The 26,828-nt window shown below is 43.6% G+C and overlaps 1 protein-coding gene across 4 annotated transcripts in view; it reads left to right on the forward strand.

Moving 5' to 3' along the window:
- The window catches only part of ZNF512 (zinc finger protein 512), a 31,737-nt gene that overhangs the window by 1,223 nt on the left and 3,686 nt on the right, over positions 1–26,828 (forward strand). Inside the window, exons 2-15 of one of the 4 annotated variants that reach the window (XM_086745820.1) lie at positions 1,797–1,855; positions 3,172–3,380; positions 5,329–5,421; positions 11,264–11,347; positions 12,598–12,722; positions 13,100–13,186; positions 15,098–15,196; positions 16,322–16,489; positions 17,117–17,311; positions 17,993–18,094; positions 19,418–19,480; positions 19,965–20,063; positions 20,561–20,779; positions 22,184–22,898. In XM_086745820.1, coding sequence (XP_086601946.1) covers positions 1,797–1,855; positions 3,172–3,380; positions 5,329–5,421; positions 11,264–11,347; positions 12,598–12,722; positions 13,100–13,186; positions 15,098–15,196; positions 16,322–16,489; positions 17,117–17,311; positions 17,993–18,094; positions 19,418–19,480; positions 19,965–20,063; positions 20,561–20,779; positions 22,184–22,219 — 1,638 coding nt within the window. In that variant the 3' untranslated portion in view covers positions 22,220–22,898. Of the gene's footprint in view, positions 1–1,796; positions 1,856–3,171; positions 3,381–5,328; positions 5,422–11,263; positions 11,348–12,597; positions 12,723–13,099; positions 13,187–15,097; positions 15,197–16,321; positions 16,490–17,116; positions 17,312–17,992; positions 18,095–19,417; positions 19,481–19,964; positions 20,064–20,560; positions 22,899–26,828 lie in introns of those variants that run through there. The other 3 variants (XM_086745821.1, XM_086745818.1, XM_086745822.1) reach the window with 3 other exon arrangements.

The raw sequence follows: 26,828 nt of genomic DNA on the forward strand, positions 1-26,828 counted from the left end.
AATAAAAGCATTCAAAACTTAAACACCTGTTTCTCTAGGTGTTTCCTTTATTGTCGCTGCTATCAACTTATCAGAAAGGAAGGCTAGACAGATTGTCTGTACTCTCATTTTTTTTATTGCAGATCCTTAACTGTGACCTAAATTCTTTATACTGATTGTCACTGTTATGCAAAATTTTTTAGTTCTTAAAAAAAAAAAATCTTAAAACATGTCCCATGTTTGTCAGTCATCTAGGTTCTTCTAATGGTAGATTAGGCCAGCTAATTGCAGCAGACTATGCCTGCTTGTTTGTTCATTTTTATTGTAACTTCACAGACCTAATTTTTTTCTAGCTGCTCCTCAGTGAGGTTTCCCCCCATCTCTGGTGTAGAAGTTTCACAAACACTGCTGTTTCCACTACTAGGTGCGTGTAAACCATTTCAAAGTAGTGCACGCACAAACATCCAATAGACTTTTCTTATGAAGAGGACAAGATATGATTGTGAAGTCATTGATTAAGCAGTTGTGGGTTTCTCTTCTGCTGCTTCCCTAACCTTTCCGTGAGAGGAAGCTCTGGAGCTGGAGGCCCAAGGAGAGTCTGACACTCCATAGTTACATTTTAAGAATTCATCTAGTTGATGTCAGGGCTTGCTACTGAATTTCTTACCTGGTGGTTAGAGCGTCTCTCACTGATTGTGGTCTTGTGAAGAGTGAACTACTGCTTGTTCCTTGGCATAAATCAGAAGGCAGGAGCGTAAAAGACAGACTGAAGTTAGGTTTTTTTCCAGTGCGTTTTTTATTAGTGGTGAATTTCCTTTGCCTTGACTGTTCCCTAGCACCTGAAGTTTCTCAGCATCTTCTCCAACAAGTCGTCACATTTTTATGGCTTCTTCAGATTCTGTCTTATCCCTGTTTGCTGTTTTCCCCAGCTAATGTGTGGCGTTTATTTCTCATAACTAAAAAAATTCATAGCATGGTCCAGTTGATAATGTTGATAATGTGCATTACATTTTCTGTAAGGAGGTTGGGTAATTTATTCTTATTATTTATTTTCTTTTTTTTTTTTGTTAGTTTCTTAGCCAGTTCCTGTACGTGGCAAAATACTATCTCTCTTCCTAGGTTACAGTTTAGGTATCTTCTGTACTTCTACTCAGCAATGATTTTTGTTTTCTAGTCTATGTAATCAAGATTTTTGTCCTGGTTCTCCCAGTGAAGAATGATATTGAGTCAGTATTTGAAAGAAGGTGATAAATGATTGTCCACATGCCAGGAACAACGTACAGCAAATGAGGTTTTTTTACTGATTTGGAATGTCAAATTACGTGTCTTAATAAGAGCGTAAGAAGCAACAATTAAAAATTGTTGTCAGTAATTGACAATTTGTTAATTTTTTTGTCAATTTACGAAAAAAAAGAGTCTCTGTTAAATAGGAAGAAGGATTCTGTGCTGTGGATAAAGTGAGCATCTGGGCAGCTGATTGAGTATGACAAAATAATTGAGATTAAAAAAATAAAATCAGAAAGCAGGTGCCACTGAATGAACTGGGGGACAAAGAATACTCCATCGTGCCCCAGTGAAGGGGAATGATTGACTTTCCTGTGAGGCGTGTAGAGGGGCTCATCCCCATTTAGATTCCAGTTCTAATTCAGCTGGAGTTGGAAAGGTTGAACACTTCCTTGTTGCAGGAAACAGTGGTTTCCTTTTCAAAGGGTGGTATGCACATCCTCAAAGTGCAAGTAATTGTGTTTAACTGAAAAGTGAAACATGCAAAAAGAAGAAAAACTGTGCTGCTAATGTGAATTGTTCTGCTTTGGTAGGACACCAGGCGTGGACATCACAGACAACAGAAGGTCAAGAGGTCTCTGGGAAACAAAAAGTATGTGAATGTTTCCTGTCTCGTTTGACTGAGGGCAAGAACAAAGCTGAGAGATTCCTATTGGAAAACTGTATCTTGTCTTTACATGATATTCTGAATTCTAAGAGCTGCATGGATTCTGGTTTGTGTGATGAGAGTCTCAATTGACTTTGCTTATTGGTTTGTAAGAAAAGTGCTTTTCTGACACTTCAAGGGGTATTAGCTTTCATTTATTGTTTTTTAAAGGATTTTAACCCTGGGAAGAGAAGTATTTTACGTTTAAGACCAAATGGTGTTCCAAAATTATGTATTGTGAGTGTGATTGCAACTGAAAGGCTTTAATTTGAGAATTCCTCTCTCCACCCTTCTGCAGTACCTCCTTGAATATAGTATGTACTGACCTGACCTGGTACCGTCAGTGTCCGCCACTTACTAATTTCTGGGCTGACGTGTTAAAACATGTGAGCTCCACAGCTCAGGATGTGGGAGAGTATTACTGGGATGGCCATCACAGTCGTCATTCAAATGATCTACTTCAACTTGTGAATTGTGGTAGCAATGGGATATGTTGAAAAGTGTTTCTGTTTTCTGTTCTTTCCTCTTACGTTAGTAGTATTTGCCTGGAGAATAGGTACTCCATGTTTCTTTGACATGTAATCATTTTGCTGTCATATACGGTAGTGAAAATGTCCAGGCATTTTGGGGCTGTAAGAAATATTTGAGAATAGTGAAGCATAGTTCCCTCTGATCTCTAGGAAGAAAAATCAGTGCTGCTGACTAGTCTAAGTTAGCCTTAATGTAGTGTGGTTTGTAAGATGTATTATAAGGCTGTCTTCATTGCTGAAAGCCTTGCTGGTTAAAATTCTGACTAATGTTAAGTCTTTTAATTGCGTAGTGTCAGCTCTGACTCTGGGAATACATGCTGAAGGAGATCTTGCCCTTTGTGGGATGGAAAAGATCTCTTTTGTAATGATGGGCTGCAGGAGAATTCTTATATTCCACATTGGTTGCTTAGGGATAAATGTATTCTTTTAGTTTATATTAACTTTGCCTGCTTCTTAAGTTGAAGCTTTGAGGTAGGATGAATATTTTTTTTCCTGTTCATCTCGAGTAGCTTTCTAATGTCGTTCTCTAAAAGATGTACTGAAAAAATAACATTTAGAATTCTTCATCTTGCAAACGCTTTTCAGGTCACAAAACTCAGGAAATTCAATGAACTGTGAGGTGAATTTTTAGAGTACTTGGGAAGAGGAAAGCGATGTTGTCTGTCAAGTTATTGTGGTTGTGTGTGTATGTATGCATACATATACCTAGGATTTGAAGTTGATATTTTCCAGGTCTAAGCAATTTGAGGAGGTGGAAACTACTGTCCTCGGACTGGACTGTAACTATGATGAAACAGACAGCAACATTTCTTCTGCCTCACTGAAGGGTCGAGTGAACGGAAGTGCCGAGTCCAGAAGCAAGCGCACCATTCGCAGGCCTGCTTACTGGTTGGAAATGAGAGGCATGAAAAACAGCATTAACAAATCTTCAGAAAAAAAAGGTACTCATCACTCTTGGCTCGATGCAAAACTGTTTTCCTCTCTATTTCTTATACGAGAGATGAGATGACTTCTGAAAGACATGCTGCGGTTCAGCCACATATTACAAGCTCGGTAATGCTGCTCATATATTAGGAGAAATAAACCTCCTCCACTGCAGAAACATAGGTAAAATTCTCTGATGTTACACAGTTCCTTTTGAGCGACTTGTCTATTAAAATTAATGATTCTGTGACTGAACTTAGTTTTATCTGTAGAAGAGGTATGTGTAAGGGTTCTGGCAATCGTATCAGGAATATGCTTTGAGATCTTTAAAAACAGAACAAACAGCACTGAAGATTTAGAAAAGGGGACCATTCAGCAGTATTCTGGATTAGATATGGCTTTTGTGGTTGGTAGATTTTTTTTTTTAATATATTTTTATTTCTTTTATTTTTTCGCTTCTGTCACTTTTTATTTTCTGATTTGGTGTGGTTTGGGTCTTATGTTGTTGTAGGAACATTCAGATTGCCTGGCCTAGGAGCTGTTTTCCAAATGTCTTGTGTGGCGGAGAGCCAAAACTTCACTCTTCTTTAATGCACTTTCTTCTTATCGCTGAGTCAGAATCTGTATTCCATCCTGTTGTGGGGACAGACGAATCTCGTATACTGAAAAGAACAGGAAAACTCAACTGATTAATGCGTGGCTCAGGGGCTGGTGCCATCATTGGAATTCTGGGTTTTTTGACCACGAGGAGGTTTATGCAGCACAGGGCCTCCTGGCAGCAGATGGAGTTTGGCTGTCTCTGAGGGGTAGGAGAATTCTCGCCCATGAGCTGCCAGGGCTAATTGAGAGGGCTTTAAACTAAGCTCAAAAGGGGAAAGGGTTACTACCAGGCTCACTAGAGATGAGCCTAGAGGTGACGTACCAAGATTGGGAGTGAAATCGATAGCCCGGCTCAGTGCACACAGCATGGGCAACAAGCAGGAGGAGCTGGAAGCCATTGTGGAGCAGAATAGCTATGACTTAGTCACCATCACAGAAATGTGGTGGGATGACTCTCGTAAGTGGAGTGCTGCAATGGATGGCTATAAGCTCTTCAGAAGGGATGGGCAAGGAAGGAGAGGCGATGGGGTGGCTCTGTGCATCAGGGAGTGTTTTGATTGTGTAGAGCTCAGCAATGGTGATTATAAGATTGAATGCTTATGGCTGAGGATGAGGGGGAAGGCCAACGAGGCAGATATCCTGCTGGGAGCCTGTTGTAGACCACCCAGCCAGGATGAAGAGGCAGATCAGGCGTTCTACAAGCGGCTGGCAGAAGTCTCACGATTGCTAGCCTTTGTTCTCATGGGGGACTTCAACTTACCAGACATCTGCTGGAAATACAACACAGCAGAGAGGAAACAGTCTAGGAGGTTCCTGGAGTGTGTGGAAGATAACTAACTCCCTGACACAGCTGGTGAGTCAGCCTACCAGGGAAGGTGCCTTGCTTGACCTGCTGTTTACTGACAGAGAAGGGCTGGTGGGAGATGTGGTGGTCAGAGGCCATCTTGGGCTCAGCAACCACGAAATGATAAGAGTTTTCAGTTATTGGAGAGGTAAGGAGAGGGGTCAGCAAAACCGCTACCGTTGGACTTCCGGAGGGCAGACTTTGACCTGTTCAGGACACTGGTGGACAGAGTCCCCTGGGAGGCAATCCTGGAGGGCAAAGGGATCCAGGAAGGCTGGACATTCTTCAAGAAGGAAGTCTTAAAGGCACAGGAGCAGGCTGTCCCCGTGTGCCATAAGATGAACCGGCACTTAGTCTAGCTCACTAGTGTCCAGGTGCCTTACAAAAACTACTTTCTTTCTTTCTTTTTTTTTTTTTTTTTCTAATTATTGAATACGAGGATAAGCTGAGGCAGCAGCAGACTCAAAGCTGTTATCCAGACTGAATAATGAGACTGAAGCATTTCTGTTCTTACTCATTAGCAGGAGAAGTACTATTGAAAGGCAAGAGGAAATCTGGAGAAGTGGAAGGCGAAGATCTTAAAGACTCTCCCAAGAAGAAGCGGAAGATTTCAGGTAATACAAGTAACTTGTAATTCCTAGTTACAAGCCTCCAGGTACTTCAGACTTCCTCTCTGCCCAAATGCTGTGCTCTGCTGTCTTCCAGCTATTTCGGATTCTGGGTATTTAATTGTAGGAGGCTGTTGACTAGTTTCTGTTCTGCAGTGGGAGATGATTGTTATAATTTCAGTCTGTCTTTAAAGTCCAACAAAGGGAGGGGGTAAAGGAAGTAAGGGGAGTACAGGCTAGTCTGCCTCATTTCAGTTTCCCAAAAGATTCTGGACTAAATAATCAGACAAATTACTTGCAAACATCTGGAAATTAATGAGTAGATGATAACAACAATATGGGTTTGTTAAGGAGAAATCAAACTCAAGCACTTTTTTTTTTACTTTTTTTTTTTTTTTTTTTAACCACAGAGAAGGAGGGAGGAAATGTTTGACATGATAGGTCTTTCCTGCCTTCAATGGGTTGTCAGTGGCTAGGTGCAAAAGGAAGTGTACAAGTCATGAAAGTAGGAGCAGGTGTTACAGCATAAGTATACATTTGCTATCCAGTCTTGCAAGGATGAGGTTAGGAAAGCCAAGGCCAGCCTGGAGTTGAATCTGGGAAGGGATGTGAAAGGAAACAGGAAAAGATTCTACAAGTACATGCACAACAAAGAGAAGACTAGAGAAAGCATGACTGCACTGCTGAACAGGGCAGGGGAACTGGTGACAAGTGACAAATAAAGGCTGAGGTACTCAATGCTTCCTGTGCCTCAGTCTTTATCAGTTAAAGGAATCCTTCGGGAATCCAAGGTGCTTGAGACCAGAGGAAAAGTCTGGAACAAGGAAGCCTTACACTCAGTGAAGGAGGGCAAAGTTAGAGCACTTAAACAAACCAGGCATGCCTGATCATTTGTCAGCAGTCCTGGCTAACTGAGGAGGTCCCAGTTGACTGTATGTTAGCAAATGTGATGCCCGTCTACAGGAAGGTCTAGAAGAAGGACTTTCAGTCTGACCTCCATGCCGGGAAAGGTTGTGGAGCAGATCATCTTGGGTGTCATCACGCAGTGCATACAGGACAGCCAGATGATCAGGCACAGCCAGCATGGGTTTATGAAAGGCAAGTCCTGCTTGACAAACCTGATCTCCTTTTATGACAAGGTGACTTGCTTAGTGGATGAGGGAAAGGTTGTGGATGTTGTGTACCTAGACTTTAGTAAAGCCTTTGACACTGTTTCCCACAGCATTCTCCTGGAGAAACTGGCTGATCATGACTTGGACAGGTGTACTCTTTGCTGTGTAAAAAACTAGCTGGATGGTTGAGCCCAAAGAGTTATGGTGAATGGAGTTAAATCCAGTTGGTGGCCAGTCACAAGTGGTGTTCCCCAGGGCTCAGTATTTGGGCCGGTTATGTTTAATATCTTTATCAATGATCTGTCCAAGGGAATTAAGTGCTCCCTCAGTAGGTTTGTAGATGACACGAAGTTGGGCGGGGACCATTGATCTGCTTGAGGGTAGGAAGGCTCTACAGAGGGATCTGGACAGGCTGGACCAATGGGCTGAGGTGAACTGTATGAGATTCAAAAAGGTTCAACAAGGCTAAGTGTCAGGTCCTGCACGTGGGTCACAGCAACACCGTGCAACGCTACAGGCTTGGGGGAAAGTGACTGGAAAGCTGCCTGGCAAAAAAGAACCTGGGAGCGCTCGTAGGCAGCCAGCTGAACAAGAGCCAACAGTGTGCCCAGGTGGCCAAGGTGGCTAACAGCATTCTGGCTTGTGTCAGCCAGCAGGAGTAGGGAAGTGATTGTTCCCCTGTACTCAGCACTGGTGAGGCTGCACCTTGAATATCATGTTCAGTTTTGGGCCCTTGACTACAAGAAAGATATTGAGGTGCTGGAGAATGTCCAAAGAAGAGCAACAAAGCTGATGACGGGTCTTATGAGGAGCAGCTGAGGGAAGTGGGGTTGTTCAGCCTGGAGAAGAGGAGGCTGAGGGGAGATCTTATCACCCTCTACAACTGCCTGAAAGGAGGTTGTAGCGAGGTGGGTGTTGGTCTCTTCTCCCAGGTAACAAGTGATAGGACAAGAAGAAATGGCCTCAAGTTGTAGCAGGGGAGGTTTAGGTTGGATATGAGGAAAAATTTCTTCACCAAAAGGGTTGTCAAGCTTTGGAACAGGCTGCCCAGAGAAGTGGTTGAGTCAGCATCCCAGAGGTGTTTAAACTTAAGGGACTGAGGGATGTGGTTTGGTGGTGGCCTTGGCAGTGCTAGGTTAATGGTTGGACTTGATGATATTAAAGGTCTTTTCCAACCTAAACAATTCCGTGATTCTAAATCCCATGGGGCCTGACGGGTTGCAGTGAGTGCTGAGAGAGCTGGCTGGTGTCATTGTGAGGCCACTCTTGATTATCTTTGAAAGGTCATGGCAACTGGGGGAGATTCCTGAAGACTGGAAGAGAGCAAACATCACTCCTATCTTCAAGGACAGGAAGAATGAAGATCTGGGGAACTACAGGCTGATCAGCCTCACCTCAGTCCCAGGGAAGGTGATGGAGAGAATCCTCCTGGAAAGCATTTCCAAACACATGAAGGACAAGATGGTGATTGGGAATAGTCAGCTTGGATTCATGAAGGGCAAATCATGCTTAATCAACCTGATAGTCTTGTACAATGAGATCACTATTTTTGTTGACGAGAGGAGAGCAGTGGGTGTTTTTCACCTGAACTTTAGTAAGGCTTTTGGTGCTATTTCCTACAACATTCTCGTAGTGGAGCTGACAAAGTATGGGTTAGATAAAAGAACAGTGCAGGAAAAAAAAAACAAACAGCTGAATGTCCAGGCCCAGAGGGTTGTGATCAGCAGCACAAAATCTAGTTGGAGGCACATTACTAGTGGTGTACCCCAGGCGTAAATACAGGGACCAGTACTATTTTAACATTTTCGTTAATGACCTTGACAGTGTGCACCCTCAGCAAGTACACAGATGATACAAAACTGGGAGGGGTGGTGGTATACCAGGTGCATGTGCTACCATTCACAGGGACCCAGATGGGCTGGAGAATTAAGCAGAGAGGAGTTTCCTGAGGGAGATCAAGGAGAAATGTGAAGTTCTGCAGTTGGGCAGGAATAAGCCCATGTACCAGCATATGCTAGAGGCTAGCTTTCTGGAAACCAGCTCTGCAGACAGGAGCCTTGGGGTCCTGGAGGACAGCAAGCTGACCATGAGCCAGCAACATGCTCTTGTGGCAAAGGCAACCAACACCATTCTGGGCTACATTAGGAAGAGCATTGCCAGGAGGACAAGGGAGGTGATTCTTCCTTTCAGCACTAGTGAGGCCATATCTGGAGTATCATCTCCAGTTCTGGGCTCCCCCGTATAAGAGAGACATGGACATACTGGAGAGAGTCTAGTGCAGAGCTGCAAAGATAATTGAGGGACTGGAATATCTTTCCTATGAGGACAGGCTGGGAGAGCTGCAACTCCTCAGTCTGGAGAAGAGAAGGCTCAAGGGGAATCTTATCAGTGTGTATAAATACTTGATGGGAGAGAATGAAGAAAAGGGAGCCAGACTTCTCTGTAGTGCTCACTGACAGGATGAGAGGCAATGGACACAAAATGAAACACACAAAATTCTATCTAAAGACAAGAATACACTTTTTTACTGCAAAGGTGGTCAAACCCTGGCACAGGTTGCTCACAGAGGTTCTGGAGTTTCCATCAGTGGAGATACTCAAAACTTGACTGGACACATTCTTCAGCAGCCTAGTCTAGCTGACCCTGCTTGAACACAGAGGTAGGACTAGATCATCACAGGAGATCCTTTCCAACTTTAATGCTTCTATGATTTATGTGAAATAAAAAAAAAAATACAGAATGATGGTTCACAATCTGTCCTAGTTTCAATTCTAACTATCATTTTTGTCACCAAGGACTTGGAAGTATGTAGACAGCACAAAGCTGAAAGAGAAGCGTGTTGGAGAAGAGGGTAAAATTGAAAGTGGTCTTGATGTTAGAGAAACAGTTTAAAGAATAGAATTGAATGTAATGGTGTCGTAGTTTAGCCCCACTCAGAATCAGACTATGCAGTCTCTCTCTCTTCCCTGACCCTCCGAGAGAACAGGGAGAGATAATACGAGAAAAAGGCTTCAGGTTTGAGATAAGAACAGAGGGAGATCCTTAAAGTTACCGTTAGAGGTAAAACAGACTTGACTTGGGGAAAACTATGTGTTTATTATTAAAACCAAAGCAGGATAACAAGAGAGAGAACAAGATAATCTCCTCCCCCACACCATTCCCAGGCTTAACATTATCTCTACCACCTTCTGGTCAGTTCATCACAGGTTGCTTTACGCCGCTCCTTCCTCCTCAGGGGAAGAACTCCTCACATTCCTCCCCTGCTCTATTGTGGGGTCCCACCCACGGGCTACAGTCCTTCGTGAAAGTGCTCCGGCGTGGGTCATTCCTTCCACAGGGTGCAGTCCCTCCAGAATGGCTGCCCCAGCGGGCCCTACATGGGCCACAGCCTCCTTCAGGCACCCGCCTGCCCTGACGTGGGGTCCTCCACGGGCTGCAGGGGGATCTCTGCTCCTCCGTGAACCTCCACAGGCTGCAGGGGGACAACCTGCTCCACCATGGTCGTCACCACAGGCTGCAGGGGAATCTCGGCCAGGAGCCGCATAACTCCTTCTTCACAGCCCTTGGCGTCTGCAGCCGTTCCTCTCACCAGAATTCCTCACAACAGGCAGACAGACACCTCTCAGGATCTCTTCACATCTCATCTCTTCTCTACTTCTTGCAGTCGGGCCGGGCCAAGTTGCGCCCGGAAGGCCAGAGGGTGAGGGCTGCAAGGTCCACAAGGCTCACACCTCCCCCTCTCTGCCCCTGCTTCACCTTCTTCATATCTTCTTCGCTTTTTTTTTTTTTTCTGTTTTTCCCCTTCTTAAATACGTTATCGCAGAGGCGTTAACAGGGAACATTCTGCTACCACTTGGCTCGGCCCTGGCCAGCAGTGGGTCTGCCCTAGGCCCGGCTCAGTCCACTGAGCAAAGGGGAACAACTTCTAGCAGCTTCCTACAGAAGCTGCCACCGTAGCCCCTCCTCGCTAAATAAAACCGGGACAAATGTGTAAAATTAAGGAACTGTAGCAGGAAGAAATACTAGCACAGCTGAAGGATGAAGAACAACCTTCTAAGTGTCAGTTCTTCAGAAGAGGATTTGAGATCTGTAGCAGATCAAAAGCTGAATGGGACCAATAGTGTCATACTTGTTTTTAAAAAGGCAGATGTTACACTGAGGTGCTTTGAGCAGGAATGTAGACTTTCAGATGTGTGAAGTAATTCTTTTGCTCTAATGCAGGGTCACACTTGGAGTGCTGTTTCCAGCAGTGGGCACTGCAGTTCAGGAAATGTGTAGACCAGCTGAAGAGAACAGAGAGAAGAGAGCAAAAAGCATAACCCATGAGAAAATACTGAAACAGTAGACTTGTTTAGTCTAAAGAAAGTAGACACGAGTAGAGAAATGAGACTGTCCATTTGGTTGTCAAGAATTCATTAGATTGGCTCGGCCATACTGTGATCAGAGATTGTTTTGGTGTGAAGAGTTCCCATCCCCTGAGCTTTATGTATGAACAGCTATAGAGATTGCAAATATCTGCATGAGACTAATGCCTGCAGCTGTAAATAGCTATGGATTTTGAAAGGCAATAGGGAACATAATATTGAAATTCCTTGGGGAAAAAAATGAACATTTCTGAATTAGTAGCTTTGAGACAGCAGACTAAATAGGAGCCTTCTAGCAAAAAAATCGCTGCTTCTTTGTAACAAGGCTTGCAGAATTGAGTCTTCTGGTCTTTCTTGATTGTGTTATAACAGGAAAAAAACAGCAAGGTGGAACACAACAAAACTCCAAAACAAAAGGCCACTGTGTTCAGAAAGAACCGGAAAGTTATGGCACAGGTAAGAAGAAGCAGCAGTTGCTCAGAAATATTTATAAAACTGCTAAAAGATAATTGTGATTCTAGGATTTGAATCTGAACAACATCTGTGTTCCTGGTGTTTCCATTTTGTTGTTCACTTTACTATTGACAAGGAAGAGCTGGCTGCTGTCCTTTTGGCACTGTGGCTACTGCAGAGCAAGACTGGAGGGACTGCATACTGCCTAACAGTGTAGTATGCGGTGGTTTTACCACTGCGTAGTGGAACAGTGAAGCGGGAATCACTTTTTGAACTAAGCAAAAGCCTGTTAAAAGAGTTTGACTATAAAACTCACAAAAATATTTATACTTTTTTACTCAGCAGAATACGTTTGCAGGAAAAACCCTGCAGCTGTTGCTGCCAAGTCACCTGTTCTGGTAACCTGATAGCCAGAGACCCAAGCAGTCCATCCTAGAAAAATAACATTAGCCTTGACTCAGCAAGTGGAATGACTTGGTAGGTGTAACTTACAGCACTCCTTAAATACCCAGCTTTCTGCCAAGTGCTTTTTGATTCCCAGACTTCTCCCTCAGCCGCTGGGGGAGGGACAACCCCTGCCGGTTATTACTGGGCAAAGAGGAAAGCCTCTAGATCTTTTTATCATGAGAGTTCAACAGGTGGCTGTTAAGCCACTTTTATCCCAGAACACATTTCAGGAATTTATAATCCTCCTGGATTGTGCCGAACTTTTGCTTGGCATTTCAAAAAGAGGCCAGGAACTGGAGACCATGTTACACAGGGTAGTTTTGCCTGGCTGTTGGCCTGGTGGTGCAGCTCTGTTCACTTTCAGTGCCAAAACTGCTGGCTAACAGAAGTGGAGTTCTAAAGGTTTGGTTAGTAGAACTGAGCCGTGGACTTTGTCTGAAACTGTTCAGTCACATCTGTGACTTCTTTTACTGTGAAAACACTTTCGCTGAAAAAAAAGTTTACTCTGCAAGCTGAAGTAATTGTGTGAATGAATGAAGGAAAAACCTCTACTGAGCAAGTGGAAGAACACTCCTTGCAAGGGGATGGTAGGATTGAAGAGCTTTTATAAAATGAATCTCCCAAAGGAGTGATGTGTGCCTTGTCACGTGACACATTTAAAAGTGCAAATGAGCTAAACCCATTGAAGTGTAACTGGACATGAGTTTAGTAGCATGTGACCTGTTTCCTTCCAAGATTCATTGTGCAGGTTGGAGGAAAAAAAATACTGTGTTTGCAGTTCTATTCCAAATCTTTTGTTTTGACAGGTAGTATGGAAGAGCGATGGTCGTTGGAAATTCAGGACAAAGGCCGAGTTACCTGTCCAACATGCCGGGCTGTGGTGAGAAAGACTGTGGAAGGACTGAAGAAACATATGGTAAATTGCAGGCAGGTAAGAACATGAGAGATGAGCAATGTTTTCTTTACTCATCTTCAGCTTACTAATAGAGATGCCTGTACACTGTGTTGCATTTAAAACCAATTTCACTTAATCATCATGTCTCTAAGCAAGAGTCCTTTATAAGTCTGTAAGAGACTGTGCTTGGGGCTTCTTGCTTAGTCTTTTGTTGGAAGTTTGGGGTAGTGAAAAAAGGTGTAGTTATTTCATTGTTCCCCTAGATTTTAGGCTCCGTAAACTCTCTTCCATTCTTAATGGGCAGTTACCCAGCCCAAATAAAATGTTCTGCTCTCCTACTCCTTTCCCCCAAAGAGTTTCCACTGCTTTGGTTAATTTACAGTTACATGCACCATGTTTTTGTTTATTTCTAGGAAATGTTCACATGTAATCACTGTGGGAAGCAGCTAAAGTCTTCAGGAGGGATGAAATACCATGTCATGGCAGACCATAACAATCAGGTAACACAGCTACTGTGCATCTAAAAATCCTACAGGCAAGACAGTCTTTTGTTCCTTCCCTGGTGCGCACAGGAACGGAACATGGTGTTTTTTTTTTTTTTTCAAATGTGGTAGCTGTTCAAATCTTGTTTACCTATGATTTTCTCTGTGAGATTTTTCTACTGAAAAAACAGTAGAACATTACCAGATATGGTAAGCATGCTATGTCTTAGAAAGAGGGGTTGAATTTCTGTTTAGACTGGTTATATTTCACACATAAAAAGCATTCTCAATCAGAAAAAAAAAGAATGGCTCTTTGAGCTGCAATTTTCACTCCTTTGCTAGAAAGTAGGAGTTTCTCTACGTATAAAGCCGACTAGATTTCAGTTCTTTAGAAGTTCAAAGGTAAAAAAGCAGAAGCAGCACTTTAGTTCTTGTCTGTGTTTACTATAAAGATAGTAATGTTACAATCTACTTTCCCTCTTTGCTGTTACCTTAAAGAAAGCAATGTCCCCTGTTGTAGTTGTGAAAAATTTGAACGTTTGAAAAGTTCATTCAGAAGTTTGGGTAAGATTTGGATAATTCATCACTGTTATTTTTTACATAGTACTCAGTATTGTGGTTTCTGAACCTGCAGCTGTACTAGTAAATTAAATAGGCCAGGGATCATATTCTGGCTTTGAGGAACAGGTCTGTCACTCAGTTCTAACTTTTTACTCAGTCTAGATGTAATATTTTTATAAGGTAGTATAGACTCAACATGAGCTGACAATGTGCACTTGCAGCCCAGAAAGCCAGCCACATCCTGGGCTACATCAAAAGAAGCGTGGCCAGCAAACTGAGGGAAGGGATTCTTCCCCTCCATTCTGCTTTTGTGAGACTCCACCTGGAGTGCTGTGTCCAAGTCTGGAGTCCCCCAACATGAGAAGGACATGGACCTGTTGGAGAGGGTCCAGAGGAGGCCACAAAGATGATGAGAGGGCTGGAGCACCTCTCCTGTGAGGCCAGGCTGAGAGAGTTGGGGCTGTTCAGCCTGGAGAAGAGGAGACTCCAGGGAGACCTTAGAGCTGCCTTCCAGTGCCTAAAGGGGGCTACAGGAAAGATGAGGAGAAACTCTTTAGCAGGGCCTGTTGTGATAGGACAAGTGGTCATGGTTTTAAAATAGAAGGAGGCAGATTCAGACTTGATATAAGGAAAACATTTTTTTACACTGAGGGTGATGGAACACTGGCCCAGTGTTCCCACCCGAGAAGTGGTGGATGTCCTATCCCTGGAAACATTCCAGGCCAGGTTGGACGGGGCTCTGAGCAACCTGATTTGGTTGGAGATGTCCCTGCTCTTTGCAGAGAGGTTGGACTAGATGACCTTTAACGGTCCCTTCCAACCCACTGTTCTATGATTCTATGAAATAATAGACAGTAACCATCAAAAAGAGAATAGAGAGGAACTTGAGCTGTAGTTTAGCATAGATGAATAACTGTTATAGGCTGTTAGTCTGCTTAGCTTCAGTTAGGGTAAGTGGTGTAGGACCAGTAAATGTTAAAGATGCATGACAGAGGTGAGTAAGTACTTTCCACAGGCAGAAGGGGAGAAAAGTAAATATGGAAATACATACCTTTGTTCTTTCCAGCAGCTATAGTTTGGGACCATTTCTTACCAAGGTTTTGTTCACAGATAGCTATTTAAATGTTAAAATCATTTATCTGCAAAGTGTTTTTCAGACAGTTTACTCCTTTTAAAGATAATTCAATTGTTCTGAGATATAGACAGTGATCATTGTATTAGATACGCTTCTGTAAAACAAAAGTTGCAGAGATTTAATTATTTTAGAAGCTTTCCTTCAGTAGTGTGTTGAGTAGTGAATTCCCTATGAGAAGTACTGTAAATGCTGAGCATCCTGTGTTTTTCTTTCATCTCTCTGCTGTGCTTTAGCCAGTTGTGAAGGAGGGAGGAGAATTGGATGAGCAGCTTGAGCGAGACCGCCTTCGGAAGGTTTTGAAGCGTATGGGAAAACTAAAGTGTACAAGGGAGGTAAGCTGCATTGTGCTAAGTATCCTGAATTAAATAGCAGTGGATGCATGAATGTAACATACTATGAGAATTCTGCTGGGTGTGCTTTGATGCTGGCCAGACCTGGATTTGTTTCAAGATCCTAGCTGTGCTTTTAACTCAGAATATCATAGAATCACAGAACGGTTTGGGTGGGAAGGGAGCATTTAAGCCCGTCCAGTTCAACTCCCCTGCAAGGAGCAGGGACATCTCCAACCAGATCAGGTTGCTCAGAGCCCTGGCCAGCCTGGCCTGGAATGTTGCCAGGGATGGGGCATCCACCACCTCTCTGGGCAACCTGGTTCCACCACCCTCATTGTAAAAATATTTTTCCTGATGTCCAGTCTGAATCTGCCTCCCCCTATTTTAAAGCCATTAGCCCTCCTCCTTTCACAGCAGGCCCCCTGGATACTAACTAGCTCAGGGAGAAGTTTTAGGGCTTCACACGTAACTTGTCTCTTACTTAGACTAGAGAGGAGTTCACCTTCGGTTACTGTCTGATTCCCATTCTGACTCTTTTGGAGAGGATAACTAGGGTGATTAAAACTGAGTTTTTATTTTTTATTGGGGGAGGGGTTAATGATTTATTTAAACCAGATGTGTAAATGTAGATTCAGCATTCAGTGGAAGTTGTCCAGGAGGAAGAAGTTAAAGGATAACCATTTTACCTTACAACAGTATTATAAACTGTTCACAGAATTATACAATTGTTAAGTCTGGAGGGGAACTTCTGAGGTCTTCTAGTTCAACCTCTGTGCTCAAGCAGGGTCAGCTGCAGCTCTTTGAGTATTTGATGTGTTGCTGTCTTCAAGGTGAATTGATAGGACACTGAGTTGTTTCTTGTGTGCACCAGAAGTATTTTATTAGTGTGTATTTCTGCTCTTAGTTGCTTGTGATAAATTAGGAAGATGTTTTTATGCATAATTAACTGTGCAAGTTTGTCTGTGGTTTTTGAAAATAGTGAGATTGGCCACAGCTAGAGAAGGGGATGGAGGACAGATGGATACATCTAAGAACATAAAAAACTTGCTGATGCATGTTTGATTTGTCCTGTTTTCAAGCTCAGTGTTAAGTTTTTCTTAAAGCATTTTTCTTCTGCATTGACAGGGCTGCACAGGCAGCTTCACTAGCATAATGGGATACCTATATCATGTTAAAAAATGTGGGAAGGCTGCTTCTGAACTGGAGAAAATGGCTATGAAGTGCCATCACTGTGGAAAAGCATACAAATCAAAAGCAGGACTTGTCTACCATCTCCGATCTAAGCATGGGCCAGTAAGTGCAAATTGCCGTAGTTACCGGGATAGTGTGGTGGTACTTCAGCCATTCAGACTTGAGACACACATAGGCTTTTGTCTGCTACTTGGGTGAGTAACTAGGGATAGCAAATCTTTGCCTTTTTCTATGTCTCTGGAGTATTCTGTCCTGGATACTTCCCTTCTAGCAGCAGCTGTTGCTGTTCAGTGATGGGGATAAAGTTTTTGATAGTACCTCACCCTGACAACAGTAAACTTTACCCACCTACCTTACCTACTTTACTTCTGCTCCATGGAAGAATGATGCTAACATCTGTAGCTTGGGAGATGCCTTTCTTTACTCTTTAAAGACCCAGCATTGGAGCAGAACAGGCAGAACTATGCTTCTTGTCCACAGGGGTCTTACAGCAAGTGATGTGATATCCTTTCAAGAGCAGTGGCTGCATGAAACTCTGCTTGAGCCTTACTGCTGTGGTCCCCCGAGTAGGTTTGGGGGTCTCACTCACTAGCTGGATGCATTTCTGTGACAGTGAACCACAGCAGCAGCAGCATTTTTTGAGGAGTGTGGCAGAATATTTATTCACAGTATTTAGTGTAACTAAGGGAACTAGTGAAGGAGGCTCACCCTTTTTGGCCTTCATTGCAGGTCACTTTCCTCCATGAGGACAGAAGGACAGAGAACCTGAAGGAAATGAAACGGGAGCCAAACAACACGGGCAGAGTTCAGAGAAGATCTGCAAAGGTGGCGATCTACTATCTCCATGAGCTAGCTGGAGAAGAGCTGGCCAAAGAGTGGCCCAAGAGAAAAGTTCTGCAGGACTTGATTCCAGATGACCGGAAGGTACAAGGCCTTACAAATACTATGTAAGGTTTGAGTCTTTCTTCACATCAGATGAGTCTTGCACTGGCATCTACCCAGTGTTGCCAGTGTTTAGTGGCCCATGGAAAGCAATACTGAAGTAATATCTAGTGGGGAGGGATCAGGTTTTGCTCTCTCTGATCTTAGATTATGATATTGCTACAGTAGCAATTGCTGTGGTGTAAGTATTTTATCCAGGCAGGCTATAATGACTTCCGAGTCCTATTGCTGTAATTTTTAGTAGGGAAAAGGCAGTTGTAGACAGTATGTTTCTCAAAAGTCTTAGGCTGTTGATCACTGCTGCCATGCAGTGGTGTTTCATAGTTTTTCAGGTTTCAGAGTTTCCAGGAGCATCCTTTAGGCTGTAAGGGAAACCAAAGGGAAAAGGATGATTTGTGATTTTAATAGGGTGAGTACATTTGGAGGGATTGTTGTAGTCAAAGTTATGGGAAGTTTTGTATTCTGGTATTGTGGGGCTTTTCCAGATTCACTTATGTTTGTAGAGAGTCAGTGAGATGGGAAAAAATTGGTTATTGACAGTTTGACTGTTAAGAGTAGAAGAAACAGCACTGCTGTCTTAGAACCAGGGGGAGAAAGGGACACGCTTGGTGCTATGTGTAGCCAACACTGCTTCCAGCTTTCAATTCTGTCTCTTTATCTCAGCTGAAATATACTCGTCCTGGACTGCCCACATTTAGTCAAGATGTGCTGTGCAAATGGAAAACAGAGATAAAGATGTACCGAAGAGTCCACTGCCCAAATCAGGTAATCCTTAAGTGTTTCTGAAGTCTTAAAGGGAGCAGATTTCAGGTCTGTATGAGGCAACAGCTTTCCATAACCTTGAAATTGGAATTTTTCTCTTTGTGGGAGACAAATTTTGCTCCATCTCATTATTGTTGATTAGTGTAACCAAGACCTTGTTTGGATTGGTGCCCTAGGGATCATCCATCTGGGGATGTGTTTGTCCACTTCAGAGGCAGTAACTTTTTGTCAGACTGATACAGCTTTCACATCCAGCTGGGAGCTGTTCCATTTGGAGGTTTGAGTAATGGAAAAATGACAGACTCCTGGCTGTCTACCAGATATACTGGATCTAGTTATAGAAGAAGGGAGGAGTAGAGATGGAAATGTAAGAGTGAAGGGACTTTGTCTAGCACAGTATTATTTTGAAAGCTGGAAATGAGCTACAGAAGACTCACGCATGGCACTGTCATCCTGGTCTAGGGAGGCTTATGCATGTGCACTTACTTTCTTACAATCCCACACAGCAGTCACCGGTCAGATGCAGTGAGAAGAAATGGCCCCACTGGTGGAAATGATGTGTGACCCACATGATGCACACTGCTGGATAGCCAAGGGTCAGTGGTGGCTTCCATCTGGGTTTGCTGTAGGGACAATGCCTTCCCCCTGCCCTATGCCACCTCTGGCACTCTCTCCCCAATTTTCAGGCTTGCATCGTTTCCAAGTATAAGAATTGCAACATGATGTTGTATATGAAGCTGTCCCCAGAAAGCAGCTGTCTTATTTCGCCAACCAGTAACCCAAAAGCATGTCCTGCGCCCATTCCCATTTCAAGGTCTGGGCTGTCAACTGATCTGGGATCTAGTATGCCGAGACTGGTGCCTAAAGCTCTGTTTAGGGTAGGCCTGTAAAGCTTCTCTTTAACTGAGACCCTTGATGTGGGATGCAGTACTTCTGCTCTGTGCCACTAGATAAATGAGCAGAGCAGGAGAGATTGAAGTGTCTTATACTCTCTTGAAATTAAGCTCAGCTGCACTTTCGGCAAAATGCAAGCTCTATCATTTTACTCAGGCCTTTGATAGCAGGTGAATGTAACTGTGGCAGGAGTCTCTTTATTATGTCTAAATGTGCTCAGAAACTGGAAATGTGTAACTTACTGAAAGCTTAAGTCCCTTTAATAATCTTTTTACCAGAAGCTTTCTGGCTTTGTAGGACTTGGTATCTCCCTCCCTCTACCTCTCTTATCCCTTTAGGATAAGAGTCTTCCAGATAATAAGACTTTCTTGTGCTGGAAGAAGTGATTTCTTACTAGAGTTTTGCTGACACACACTTATTTTACTGTTTCAGGGTTGTGAATCTGTATATGGCAGTGTCTCAGGACTGAAATCTCACCTCGGCACGTGTACCTTGGTGGGTAGCTTTCCTGTATTCACTATCTTTTATACCAGTAGCTTGACTGTCTCTGTTCCTCAGATATCTCCTTGTTCAAGCTGTTGTCCTGCCATTGCTAATCAGAATTCCTCACAATTTGAGTGCTTCCTTATGTGCTAATGGGGTTGCCGTTGCAAACACTGCTTGAGGCAAGGAGGATGCATCTTAATGGCATGCATTTTAGTGAAACTGCAGTCCTACCTCTAGATTCACAGCTGCAAGAGCACTTTTTCCAGGTACAGTGCTAGAGACCTTGTAACGTCTCACAAAGCAGTCTTGTGCTTTGTAGGCGTAACTGGACAATAATGTCAGGGCTCCTGTAGCTAAAGCATTATCTGGTATGGATAAGAGTTTCTACTTCTTAATGCTGGGTTATATCTGAGCAAAATTAAAATACAATATATAGGTGTATCAGCCTTCTAGGCAGCAATTGGTGATGAATTTCTTTTTGTTTTGGTGCCAGGGAGACTTTGTGGCTGGTAAATACAAGTGTCTCCTGTGTGAGAAGGAATTCATTTCAGAGAGTGGGGTCAAGTATCACATCAACTCTGTTCATGCTGAGGTAAGGCAGGCAGAATGGAAGTCCTCAAACTCTAGGTTGCTGGAGATGGGGACGGTGTCTTGGGCAGAAAATGCTGCATGCTCACCCTGTTCTTTTTTTTTTTTCCTTGATCACTGTTGGGAACAGGGTCCTAGACTTAAGTGGTCTTTGGTTTGGTTAAACATAGCTGGTCTTTCTTATGCATTGGTCTGGGGAGCGAGAGTCATGTTGTTCCACATGTCTTGTCCCAAGCTGCTGCTGCTCAGTTCAGCTCTTCAGCATTTCCCATGCCTTTAGCCAGGCAATTGCCAAATCAAATCTGAATCGTCTGAGACAGAGTGACACCTGAGGAGGAACATCAAAGATCAGAGTTTTGTTAAGCAGCTGCCTTTCCAGATCTCAGGAAATCTCCACATTTCAGGAAACCCTCGTCCCACAAGGCAGCTTTATAAGCCCTGATAAGCTTTATATAGTATTTCCACCAAAGGTACCAACCTGTTGCCTTCTGAACCCTCCAGGAATGGTTTGATGTGAACACAACTACCACCAAAAGCTTTGAGAAGCTAATGAAAATCCGCCAAAGAGAAGAGCAGAGGAAGCAACGGAAGAAACGTCCTTTGACCCGGGGCAAAAAGAAGAGAACTGGGACCCTAGCTGCCAAGAAGCTCCCCACTGCTGGTGCTGAAAAAATGAGGAGAAGTAAAAGAGGTCGTCCACAGCGAGTAGACAATGAGAGTGTGAGTAGTGAGGAGGGGGAGCCCCAACTTGCACGGAGAGCCGAATTTCCAAAAACTAACCGCAAGCGAGGCCGCAAGTAAATACCTAGAAGAAAAGAAGGAGTAATCCTAAAGCTTTTCAGTTAAAAGCCCCACTTTTGTCAGGCTTATAACCCACAGCACTAATATAAGCAACTGAATGTCTTTGGGACTATGACTCCATTCTACTCAATCACCTTGATTTTGAAACTGTTGCCTCTAGTCAGTTGTGAGAGACTTCAGACCGGGGCTGTGGTACAGAGGCTGCCTCTCCTGATGTAGTTCCCTCAGACAGTGGCACTAGCAGTGTACCCAGTGTAGTTCCTGCTCTGGTTACAGCCTCAGTTTGGATCATGTTAGTTGCTTGTTTAGTGGTTTCCAGTACAGCAGCTGTCTGTTTTGTCATCTTCCTCTGATGGGTGAGATCAGGGTTCTTTTTTAGCAGTTCACCCTATAAGGGACTGACTAGCACAGTTTAGGTCTCTTTAAGGGGGGGATCCTTTCTTGCGCAGTATGCACACAAACTAAGCAGCACTGTGCAGAATACAAAGGCTTTAGCTTGGCCTGTTAATTGTCCTGTCTGTTGTCAGCAAGGCTGCCACAGAAGAGCAAATACCTTCCTAGCATGTGCTCCAGTCTGTTGCACAAGGCACTGTCCACTTCAAACACGGATGTTTAGGCTCAGCACCGGACAGTAGCACATGAACTCTCGTCTTCTTGGAAGTAATGGAACATCATTATTACCCTTGTCAGGAACCCAGTATTCCCCCAGCGTCTGTCTTCTCTAGCACTGGGCATTGAATGTACGTAGAGGGTCTTCCAGTTCAGTGAGGAATAAGTACTCCCCAGCCTTTTGAAGATTCACTGGCTTTTCGGAGATTCCCAGTAACTGATGTGATAAGATGGCCTCTGAAGACTGCTTGTTTCAAATCACTTGGGAAACAAACTTACTGCAAGACAGTGCGTATCTACAATAGCAGTCTTGCCAGTGCTGAAGCCCAGGTTCCATTGAACTGCCTTACCAGTGTGGTGTTCTTTGTCATGCCCATGCTCCCATAGTGTCCTTTTTTTCTGCACTGTAGACACTACCTTTGTTGTCTTGTATAACCTGTTTCTTTTCAGTACAGCTTCCTTTGTGTGAACAAGGGATATTGGCAGTGGTTTCCCTGTGTGAAAAAGGTTAAAAGAAGAGGGTTCCTTATTTTAAGTCATGTGAGCTCTGAGTCATAGGTAATGTCTTCTTGTGCTCCATAAATGCAGCAGATATCATAGAAGCTACAGAAGCAGAAGCACAGGCAGTCCTACTGTGTGTCTCAGAGAATGAGTTCTCCAGGATTTCTGTTATCCAAAGACCAGGAGTTGCAAAATTTGACCTTTTCCTTGCAGTTTTGCAGGCAAGAAAATAGGCAGGTGGCTCCATGAACCTCCCCATGAATTTTCACTGTCTACCAAAGTTGCTGGTGCTGAAATTCACAGGGAAGCCATTGCAGTGCGCAGTGAATAGGCAGGTTTGTACATGTGTTGTTACCAGAATAATCACATTGGCCCTGACAGTGGGAAGTGCTGTATGGCCAGCATGTTCTCAAGAACTTCCTCTCCCATATGATGAGCAAAGGAGACCCCAGCTGAGCATGGTCTGTCTCTCGTGGGGATTAACACCTGTATAGTAGTGAGACAGCATGCAGCGCTCCATTGTGATTCACGTGTAGTAGTTACACTGCGTTTTGGAACCGGCTGTCGCTGTGGTTGCAGTGCTGCAGTGAAACTATGAATATGTCAGCTTCTGTGCAGGGTCTATGAGGTTTGCCGTAAGAGGGGCGAGATCAGAAGACAGTGAAATAAAATGTCAGCAGTGCGAGAATATGGTTTCTTGTGTGTTTGGTGTGTAGTGTTCTTAGTACCATCCCAACTTGCACAACACAGCCCAGCCTGCCCACTTGGTTGTCCTGCATGCTCTGGTGCTATTCAGTTGTCTGCACCATTTCTCTTCAGTACTCCACTCTACACAGCTGTACTTTGACCACACACGCTTACTACCTTCTTGCCCAATACATGGACAACGTGATAAAACCATGAATTAAAGGAGGTTTTTCTTAGTAGATTTCAGTCTAGAGTCCTGTTTACTGTCATGAGTTACTAACCAGATGTGCTTTCTAGTCATGGGTACTTCATGACCACCTGCATTTTGTAGAGTTACATCAAAGACATATTTCCCCGCGTAATATGGCATGTGGAAAAAGGTCATTATCCAACAGTCTGTTCATGCTTCATCGGTGTTATAGGAGATGGTTTGCTGGATTGGCTCAAGCTGGTAAGAGGTGGTGGCACTGCTGCGCCGGCAGAGTCCGCTGCTTTTGAGGAGTGTGATCTGTTCAGGAGCACCTGCATCCTGCTGTAGATGGACTAAGGCTGATTTGCCCTAGTCACCACACAGTTACTCACTCTCCGTCCCCCTCCCCAGTGGGATGGGGGAGAGAACTGGGAAGAAAGGAGAACTCGTGGGTTGAGATGAAGAATACTAGAATAGCAAAGGAAAATTACAATAATTAGAAAAGATAGGGATACTAAAATATACAAAATGAATGATGTGCAATTTCTCACCCAAGCAGCGTCCACACCAAGCGTCCCAATGACCCAAGCAGCAATCACAGAAATGAAACCAAGCAGCAAGCAGATAGAGATATGCCCCCCCAGCTAACCTGCACTTACATACTGAGCATGATGTTTATCGCATGCAATACTCTCTTTGGCCTGTTTGGGTCAGCTGTGCCAGGTTAGACAGGGCTCTGAGCAACCTGATCTAGTTAAAGATGTCCCTGCTTTTTGCAGGGAGGTTGGGCTAGATGACCTTTAAAGGTCCCTTTCAACCCTAACAATTTTATGATTCGATGATCTTATAAGCCCCTTTATATAGTGAAAGGCTGCAAAAAGTTCTCCCTGAAGCCTTCTCTTCTCCAGGCTGAACAACCCCAGCTGTCTCGGCCTTTCTTCATAGGAGAGACATTCCAACCCTCTGATCATTTTTGTGGCCATCCTCTGGACCTACTATAACAGGTCCATGTCTATCTTGTGCCGTGGGCCCTAGAGCTGGACAGTGTTTCACACAGAACTTGAGAGAGTGGAGTAGAGGGGGAGAATCACCCCCTTCAACCTGTTGGCCGTGGCTACTGGGGATTGGTCTGACCTTGCACTTGGCTTTGTTGAACTTCATGAGGTTCACATGTGCCCACTCCTCAAGCCTGTCAAGATCTCTCTGGATGTCATCCCTCCCCTCCAGCGTGTCAGCCACACCGCACAACTTGGTGTCATCTGTGTATCTGCACTCAATCCCCCTGTCTACCCTGCTCATGACTGTATTAAACAGTATTGGTGCCAACATGGACCCTTGAGGGACACCACTCATTGCCTCTCCAAACTTGACCTTGCCCTTAAAAATTCTGTTTGAGGAAGTACATGTTTAGAAAGAGACCCAGTCGAGGGGGGTGGGAAGTGATAAAAGAGGCCAGCTAGTTACTCAATACTTGTTCCAGTGATTAATTATACTAAAAATTGTGTCATCTCATTTGAACTTTTTTTTTTAATTTCAGCCTCTGCATCTCATATTGCTCAGTCCTGGTAACTTAAATAGCTTTATGGTATCAGAAATTTCTTCCTCTATATTTGTAGTCATAATTAACTCTGTATGTAATTTGCTGTATGAACTAAAGAGACTTGCTAGTCTCAGTCAAAACAGTTTTTTCTTTTTTTTTCCTTTTATTCTTGTTGTTCTTTGCTGACATTTGATATATTGAGCGATGTATTTTTGGCCTTTTAAGTCCAGAGATATGAACCAGGAAGCAGTTGCGGCATTCTATAATAGTCTGTTTTATGTAGAATCCAATTATAATGTTGTTCTGCTCTTAGCTACCTCTTTTTTCTCATCAACTGCTTCACTACACGGTTTACGTTCAATTTGCAATTTACCCTCTTTAAGCGCATTTTTCAATTGTTCTGAAAATGTGTCTGAGGGTCCATTTCCTTTGTTTCTAAAAATGTAAGTTAACAGTGTAAGGCCAGACAGCACATGATGAACTCATCTCTCCTTTCTAAAATATTATGATGCGTTTCACAGAATTACTCTAGCAGAGACCTTAATAACTGTATTTTTTGTTGAGCAACTTTCCCAGAAAACTTTGTTGTATGATCAGACTTTTCATTGCTTTGTCATCAACTTTTTTAATCTCCAGATTTTCTTTGCAATTGTTTTATAATTTCATTAACATTCTTGATAAAGATGCCAGATACCTGCAGACTCTGGAATTCTCTAGGACAAATCCTTATTTGCAATTATTTACTAACTAGCATTTAGCATGCTCCACCAGTATTTGTGTAACGTGTGGGGCCAGGAACAAAGCCTTACAGAAATTTACGATGTCAGTAGCTGCTTTTACCAACCCGGACTTGTAATTAATTAAAAAGTAATGTTTACAGAAAACTGTTCTCTGTGAACCCATGTTGGTTGGTTTTACTTACGATACCCTTTAATGCCAACTGCTCTGTTGGTTTGCTTGGGAGATTTCAGGCGGATGAGCTGTACTTACACTGGCCACACAGCTTGTCATTTTGTAAATATTGGCACAACACTACAGTTTTCTTTCTTTTTTTTTTCTTGGAAGATGAGAGAGAATATCTTGTTGGTTTAGGGGTTAGTTGGTTTTTTTTTTCTTAATCCTCAAGGATTTCCCCGTTGTTCCAAGAATTGTTAAAGGCCATTAATAATAATTCCAATAACTTCTGAGGAGCTTACTTACCAACCTTCCCTGCAAGTTATCCAGCGCTGTAGCTTTAGAGACGTTTAAGCTGTTCTAATGATGCCAGAATGTCCAAAATAATCGAGCTGTTTGTCAAGGTTTGCAGAAACTGTGAAACAGGGCATGCACCTTACGCAGAGACAACAGCAGCAATTTATCATTCCTGCCTTCATGAAACAGCCTCACTGCTGTGTGCAGCACGTGGGAGTGAAAGCATTGCAGCATACATCACACACTTAACTGTACAGCTGTATCAGATGGAGCAGATCCAACTTGTTTTTAGAATCTCCATTGGTGAGGACATCGCACCTTTGCCAGGCAAGCTCTTCTACTGCCTAATTTCCCTTGCAGTAGCATTATCTGTAACTTGGATGTTTCACTGTGCAGCTGCCATGTGTTTGGGAGCAGAGCCAAGGCCTCGGACCAGTTCTTGGAGCAATTTGACCCTCAGTGCTTGCTTGGTGACCTGCATGGGAAGTGTACGCGGGAGGGTTGATGTCACCCTGGGACGCTGCTTGACTGCGATGCTAGTAATGAAACCAACACCAAGCATGACATTGTTTCTCAAAGTGTTGCTTGACTCTGAAGGCCAGCTGTCTTCAAAATTAAGTAGGTCAATTTCACAATTAAAATACAGCAGGATTAACAGTGAGATTGGAGGGGATGGCCATTATATTGGGCAGGTCTGCTGGGACATTAATTAGTGCAGTGTCCCTTTTTATGCACGTTGTATCAGATCCAAAAATCCATCTGAATTATGCTCAGAAGTCTTCTAAATTGGAGGCATTCGTTTTTTAAAAGTGCAAGTGCACTCAGAAGCAAGGCTCTTTGCATTTCTTCAGAAGCAGGTAACAAAAGCCAGTTAGTTGCTGAAATAAAGCCTTTGTTTAAACATAGACTAACCATAAGCCGAGAAGCAGTCCTAGTGATTGCTGGGTGAGACAGAACCAAATAAAAGGTTAGAAAAATCACAGCCAGTGTTGTCAGCTTTCTCTCTAGCTCCTGCTCTTCATGACCAGGAAGGGCACTGGGCCTTCTGCACGCTGCAGCACGTGCTGGTCCCTGCGTGTGCTGCGGTGGACAGAAAGGCCTGTACGTATCCTTCCTTGGATGGCCCCACTTTCCAGGGCAGCCACAGCCCAGCCTGCATCGCCCACAGGCAGTCGGTGCTCCCTGCTGCCCCAGACGAGGAGAGAGGGTAAATGTGGTGGTGTTTTTGTGGGCAGCTGCTTCACCTCAGG

This window comes from Chlamydotis macqueenii, chromosome 3 (genome assembly GCF_036417535.1).
Source record: "Chlamydotis macqueenii isolate bChlMac1 chromosome 3, bChlMac1.mat, whole genome shotgun sequence".
In the NCBI taxonomy this organism is placed as follows: domain Eukaryota; kingdom Metazoa; phylum Chordata; class Aves; order Otidiformes; family Otididae; genus Chlamydotis; species Chlamydotis macqueenii.